Genomic DNA, 7107 nt, shown 5'->3' on the forward strand with positions numbered 1-7107 from the left:
CTGACTCCTGAAGAACTGGATGGGAAAACAGCCTCACCTGTCTTATGCATGCCTATACATGTGTGCTGGAGCGGTCAGAGGAGCTTCCCTGTGTAGAAATATCTGCCATGTGTTTCATCTTTAAGAAAGTACTTGCGAGTATGAGGACCTGGATTTGATCATCTTCAGACACGTGAACAGCAGAGCTTGATGGCACACATTTGTGATCTCAGAGCCTAGGAGAAAGAAACAGGCAGATCTTTGGTGCTCACTAGCCTACTAACGTAGCCAAACTGATGAGTCTTGGGTTCTAAGAGGAGAGACCCTGTCTCAACAAAAACAAAACCAAAACAAACAAAAAATACTTAAATCTATCTTTGGTCTCTACATGCGAGTGTGCAATGTTTACATGAGAAAATGCTATAAATATTTTGAATTATCTGTTAACAAACTAGGCCTAATGAGTACCCTTCATTGTTAACTAAGTTTTTTAACATACGCACAAATTTGTGTGTACAAATTTTAAAATACTTGTATTCTTTGTGGATTCATTTATGTCTTTATTAGTAGCACTGTATACAGGTATCATTTGATCTCATTAAATTTTCTCATAAAAATATCATTTCAATTTTAGATTACCTCCCTAGTGACTCTACAACTGCTAACCATAGTTGGTCACGACGATCAGCTTGATGGACCAAAGTACAAATGCACAGTTTCTCTAGATTTCATCAGAGCTATTGCGCGGTAAGTTAAGATTGTCTACTAATGCAAAATATCATGGTTATGCAGATAATATGCTAAATAAGACTGTCCTTTCTAATATAATAAAGTCATTTAAACAAGAAAAGATCATTTAAGTGTCAAGAATGAAAAAGTTCAGTTGTAACACCCTCTAATCAAGTTTACTAATGATGTAAAATTAGAAGTAGTAGCTAGTATGTTAGATGCCAGAAATGAAATTATTGAAAGTTCATATGTTTTGAAACATGACACGTTAGACAGCAAGCACACCCTGTTTCCACATCTCTCTTTTACTCTTGGGTAAGATTTGATGCTTCTTTTGTGCTGACTTGACCTGTTTCTCTTTCCATTCCGTGTGCTAAAACTGTCTCCCAATTCTATTCCTTACTTCCTTAACTAAAACTTGACTCTGGGTATATGCTACTGTCCCTGCAGCTATCTAGTGGCGGCAATTTCTTCTCTCCAAGTCAAACCCTTCAGGACTATTTCATTTTACAAGATCATTTCAGGGACCACCTCGTCCTTGTTGACTCTTCGAACTGCCCTGCCCCAGCTTCAAGACTGGTGTCCTGCATATGCTTCATTACTCGCCTGCTTCAGGCTCCCAGACTGGACAGTCACCCAAAGTTCCTCTTTAACGTTGGGGCATCCATCTTCAGCCCATAGGCCACAGTGTGTCTGGCAGACTTCTCCATTGTGACAGGGTATTGCACATTCCAGTCCACTTAAATAGGGTGGATAAGAAAGTAGATGTAGCAAGCACAAGTTTAGCTTTTGTTCTTTTATGCACTTAACATCCATGATCCCACTGTAGGCTTTTCGAGATACAGAAACAAGTATGATGTAGCTGCAGCATGTGTGTGTTTAGTTGTTAGTTTTGTTTTGAAAATATGAATATATTTAAATGCTGAAGGAAAAACAGAGGAAAGTTAATTGTACAAAACAAAAAGAAGGATTTAAATCAAAATCTTTGCAGCACTGTGTAAGCCTGGCCTGGGAGTTGAAAGAGCCCAGGATGGGACAGAATGTCATAGCATCAGGTGCTGACTTTGTCAGCAGAAAGTCGGGGAATTCTCACTGAATTCTTCTGCTTTCTCCATGAAAGAGAAGGCAGAACTAGTAACAGCTTGAGAAAAGTGTGTGCTGTTGACATCACCGGTTGTGTACATGGAAGCTAGTGCTCACAGGGAAAAGCTACGTGATGAGAGGGCTTGAAATTCTTAGCCTTGAATTTACGGTGGCATCAGTCTGTGAAACCTGTGATCTTTTCCAGCAGCATTCCATATGCTAGATTCCAGGGCTGCAAAGAATAATAATTGAAATCACATAATATTGGGGTTTTGCCAGATGAGTTCAGTAGATGCTAGCAAATGAATTCATGATGAGCCACGGAGTCAGAACTGGACAGAAAGGAAGGCAAACCAGCCAGGAACCAAAAGTTTTATGTCTAGCACATAGACACTCAATATCTGTAGGTCAGAATAAAATAAAGGGGTTTGTAATCTAATTATCCCTAGTTGTCCCAGATACCTGAAATGGAACAAATAATATCTTAGAGAGTATGTTTTGAGAGGTAGAATATTTCTGAGTATATTTATTAGAGATAAAACCACAAATATGTAGTGAATTTACAGGTCTTTCTTAGGATGCAAAGCAAACTAAAGTACTAAATTTGCAAACTAAAGATGCTAAATTTATTCAGTGACTAGGAAATGGTAATCAGGTAGAGAGAAGGGTGGTAACTGGGGGGCAGGTTTTTACACAAGGACACCAACTTCACTAGAGTGAACTGTCTGGCATATAGTGGAGAAACTGACCTTCATTAGCATGAACTGAAGAGAAAACTGCCCTTCTGGGAGACCCATGTTTTGATTCCCAGAATGAGAGAAAGGAAATTCAGTGAGGACATAGAGGACCAGAGCAGTGGAAAGGTTTGCTTAGAAAAGCCACCAGTAAGTGCTTCCCAAAAAGAATCAGAATTTGAGAGTGAAGAGAACTTACCTCCAAGTAGCTTTTGTGAGTTGTCCGTGGAATGGTCTTACTGTGAGATGAAAGGTAGGTATGTATAGGTCTCCACAGTGGGAAGCGCTGCAAGATGTCTCAAGGTTGTGAAATGAAGTTGTTTTTGTGTGTGTGTGTGTGTGTGTGTGTGTGTGTGTGTGTGTGTGTACTTGTTTAGTTTCCTTTTTTTCTAAGAAACAGATTTCTAAAAGAAGCCAAACTCAAAACTCCCTACATAGTAAGAAAGCATGAGAAAAAGCTTTTCAGTGAGTAAAAAGGATTGACACATGAGTAGATAAAGAAATAGAGACGGAACTAAATCCTTAAGTGTATGTTACATGATTAGTTCTGTTGGTCTCAATTCTGATCTAAGAATTACCCCTAGGAGGGCTACGAAGACTGCACAGTGACTAAAACCTGTCTATGCAAGCTAAGGGCAGAGATCAGACCACCAGAACCCAGGTTAAGGCTAGCCGGATGTGGCAGCTTGCCTGTGTCCCAGCACACTGGAGGCAGGGATAGGATGTCTGGGTAGAGCTGGCAGCTAAACTAGCTAGGATTGGGGAGGTCCAGATTTAGCAACTGATTTTGCCTCAGTGAGTAAAGTGGAAACTGGTAAGGGAGACACAGAGTCAACCTCAGGTCTCCATGTGCATTTTGTAAGCATATGTACACTTATATACATGCAAACCTGCACACACACATATATTCCACACACATACAAAAAGAATTAGGAGAAGTCGTCATCCACATTGTACTTCTCCTATTTCTTTCTAGCTGCTTACTTGAAAAAATAGTGTTTTGTAGGAAACAGAACCTCTTGCACTCAGTAAATGTTATTTGGAGGCTAAAATTGTATTTGTATGCATTTAATATGTATCTAAACTCAAGAAAGATCAAAAGCAATTGCAGTTGTACAGTTGTATCAATCAAAGCTTTCTTTAAAGTGGGTGTTTGTCCTAGAAGGCAGTGACTGTGGTTGTATACAGTGTGGTTGTGCTGTCGAATTCAGACTTGCTTCAGAAGCTGTTTATGGGGGTCAGTCTCTTGAGGGCTGGGGGAACTGTAGAAGTAAATGGACACCTTGGTTAGTAAATGCAGCGTAAAGTGCTGCTCTTACACATTCAGTTCCCTGGTCACTTCGTCGTTATCCAGTTGTAAAATTCTTAGGGACCCTGGTGGTTAACAGCATTTTCTGCTCTTGCAAGAGGACCTGACTTTGGCTTGCAGCACCCACATGACTGCATAGCAAGCAGCTCACAATTATCTGTAACTTCCATTTCAGGGCATTCTGTGCCCTCTTCTGGGCTCTATGAGAACTACATATGAATCTGTTATTTTTATATTGGCTCTCCCTGAAAGCAGAAATGCAGGCAATTGTGAGCCACCAGGTGTGGGTGCTGGAACTCTAACTCTGGTCCTTTGCAAGAGCAGTGCACATTTTTAACCACTGAGCCATTACCCATTCCTAAAAAAAAATCGTTAAGAAAAGGAAATTATACAATATGATGATTTGATTTCCTTGGGGCTGGCTTACTGACAGAGACATGAAATACAGTTCATCTACAAATGAATGCTTTTAAGTTGCTTAGGGTGTTTAAATCATACCATTTATTCTGTTAGCATTTTATTGCATAAACTGTGCCATAGCCATACACATTATTACTGAAACACATAAAAGAATCCTATCACATATACCTGTTTTCATTTGTTTATGCATTTTAGTCATTACTACAACATAGTTGTGATTCTGTGTTCTCTCTATATATTCTTAGTATTGTAGATTCATATTGATCATTTTATACACTATGCAGTAGTCCATCGAATAAGGCTTTGGAATATAGAGATCCTCCTAATGTTGGAATTTACGTTGTTCTTAATTTCTTTGATGCTTTTTGTTTTTACCTAGGACCAAAACAGAAAAAAGGCATTAAATTCATTTCCTTTGTTGCTTTATAACCTTACAATCCAAAGCCATCAGAGGGAATGTGTTCAGAGAGGTGTACAAATAGAATGCTCTTCATTATGAAAAAATGTAGCCTGCTATATCTGTTTTCTCTCACAACTTTTGATAAGTCAGATTACTGGCTGAAAACAGTTTTTTTGTTTGCTTGTTTGTTTTTTTCTTTTTTTAAAATCATTTTTGTAGGGACTTTATTGCCAATAAATTTGAGAAGGAAGTGAAAGAAGGGCATGAAAACAGAGCAGTGTTGTGATGTCTTTGTGCAAAAGAAATCTTAGTTTAGGTGATCATCTTTTTGGTAGTCTTGGCACTGCTGATGTTGACAGGGTATCTTATGCTACTTAGAAAGCGCTGGTGTGTCTTTTCAGGGAGGTGCTGTTACAATGAAAGACATTTTTCAATCTAATGTTGGGTACCACAGTAGGCAGAGCATCTCACAGTTTGAGCTATTTTTAAATGTGTTTTCAAAAGCAGTGTCTATAGTTCCCCATTCATATTTTTAAAAAATATTTGGTATGTCAGTCATTTGTGTAGAAACTGTTTTAGAAGTGTATTGTAAGATGATAGACAAAAAGAATAATTGGTGATAGTTTAATAAATAGGAATGAGCAATTAGTGACTCTAAGAGGCTATTCTCACATGGATGATTATTTTTGCAGAACTGAATACTTAAGGTTTAATTTTATACTTACTGCTAGATCATTATATCTAATTATTTTGACCATTTAGACAAATAATAAACCTCCGAGTCTGAATATTTATAGTGAAGAATGAGTTTGGAAAAAGGAAAATAATTATATGTCTCTCCCTCTGTTATTTTATTCTGCCTGCCATCAGAGTATAAAAATATACATTGCCATTGTTTGTTGTATCATATTCTTGGATCATACAGATTTAGTTGAAATGTGCATACAGGTCAGCTGCTGTTAAAAGACTGAAGATAACGAAAGCTACAAATGAGGACAGATGAGCTGTGCGTTATGTGATGATAAAACAGGTGTTGTTTTGGAAGATAAACAATGTTCTGAAGCAAACAAGATTTAAATACTTTTGCATCTCTAATTACTTTATTCCGATTATTAGGCAGAAAGCAAGTGTCTTTCACATAAAATCTAAACTTTCTGCAGTATAGTTCAAATACAGAATGTTGAGTAGCTCTAACTTTTTTAAGTAACTTTCTGTGTGGTCAAAAATGGTTTTAAAAGTGTGTGTTTAGTTATATTTTAAAAATTGGTGCCATCTCTACCCTGGTCATCTGACAGCACCGTCCAGTTGTAGACAACTGCCCTCATGCTCTGCACTCATACAGAGCTCAGCAGTAAAATGAGGATGCTAACACTGAGGAGGCTAACACACCGAGGATGCTCATACTGTCTGTTTTTGTTTCTAGGACTGTGAACTTTGACATAATAAAATACTTGTATGATTTCTTGTGAAAACAAGCTTCAAAGCCATATGGACACTGTGACAATGACTAAGCCAAGCTGTGTTCATCCAACTACTTAGCTGGCCAGGGAAAGGAGTTCTTTGGCTCTATTGGATTTGTCCAAACAGGTGCTGGCCCAGCATGGAACTTGATGAAAACACTCTGATTGGTCTGGGTAGATGTGAGCAGAAGACTATTTACCAGGGGCCCCGGAGTATTTGGAAGCAACGTGTTAATTATAAACAGCAGGGTTTGAGCACAATCTGTTCTGCTCTTAATGATGTTATCTTAACACTGAAATTGCCTGAAACCCATTTACTTAGGACTCTGTTCTGCTCTCTGAACTATCCCCTGTGCTGTGGATGTGCCAGCAGCCCTTGTTTATATGCCCAGCCTTTTCACTTCCTCTCCACAGGAGCCTCTGTAGTTTCTTGCCAAAGCAGATTTCCTAAGGCCACTATTTTAAAAGATCATCATTGCAAAATATATGTTATTTTTTTTAAGATCTAAGCTGTGTATGCTTATCTTTTTATCCTAATTTTCTCAAATACAAGGCATTCTGTTGAGATGTACACACACCAGATTTCTGTCTAGCTCTGCTTGCTAACACTTATGTAAGAGAGGCTTCTCTGCTCACTCCCACAGTTAACCACCCAAGCTGGCTTTTTATCAGCATTTTGTTTTCCTTCCTTCATTTGCTCCCTCCCTCCTTCTTTTTTCTTTTCTTTAAATTGTTGGCTTTTGAGAGCTCCACAATAAAATCCTTCCGCTTACATTAGTCGTGTGCTTTGGTTCTTACTGCCTTACTTGTTCATATTTTTAAACTAGTTTCCTGTTATCATTGAATACTTAAACACTGAATGGGTTTAAAGTACTTAATTATAATTTAAATTCTGATGTCATTTTACTCTATTTCATTTTTTGAAGAAAAATCCTCACAGTCGGCATTCCTAGGTAGGAAGCCATTTTATGTAATGATGTTCTGACACTTTTC

General features: G+C 38.2%; 1 protein-coding gene across 1 annotated transcript in view; it reads left to right on the top strand.

Moving 5' to 3' along the window:
• Orc5 (origin recognition complex subunit 5) overlaps positions 1-6885 on the top strand; it is a 50143-nt gene extending 43258 nt beyond the window's left edge. The window contains exons 13-14 of the mRNA NM_001271426.1: positions 614-726; positions 6078-6885. Of these exons, the coding sequence (NP_001258355.1) occupies positions 614-726; positions 6078-6123 (159 nt within the window). The 3' untranslated portion in view covers positions 6124-6885. The remainder of the gene's footprint in view (positions 1-613; positions 727-6077) is intronic.
• The last annotated feature ends 222 nt before the right edge of the window (positions 6886-7107 follow it).

This window comes from Cricetulus griseus, assembly GCF_003668045.3.
Source record: "Cricetulus griseus strain 17A/GY chromosome 1 unlocalized genomic scaffold, alternate assembly CriGri-PICRH-1.0 chr1_0, whole genome shotgun sequence".
In the NCBI taxonomy this organism is placed as follows: Eukaryota; Metazoa; Chordata; class Mammalia; order Rodentia; family Cricetidae; genus Cricetulus; species Cricetulus griseus.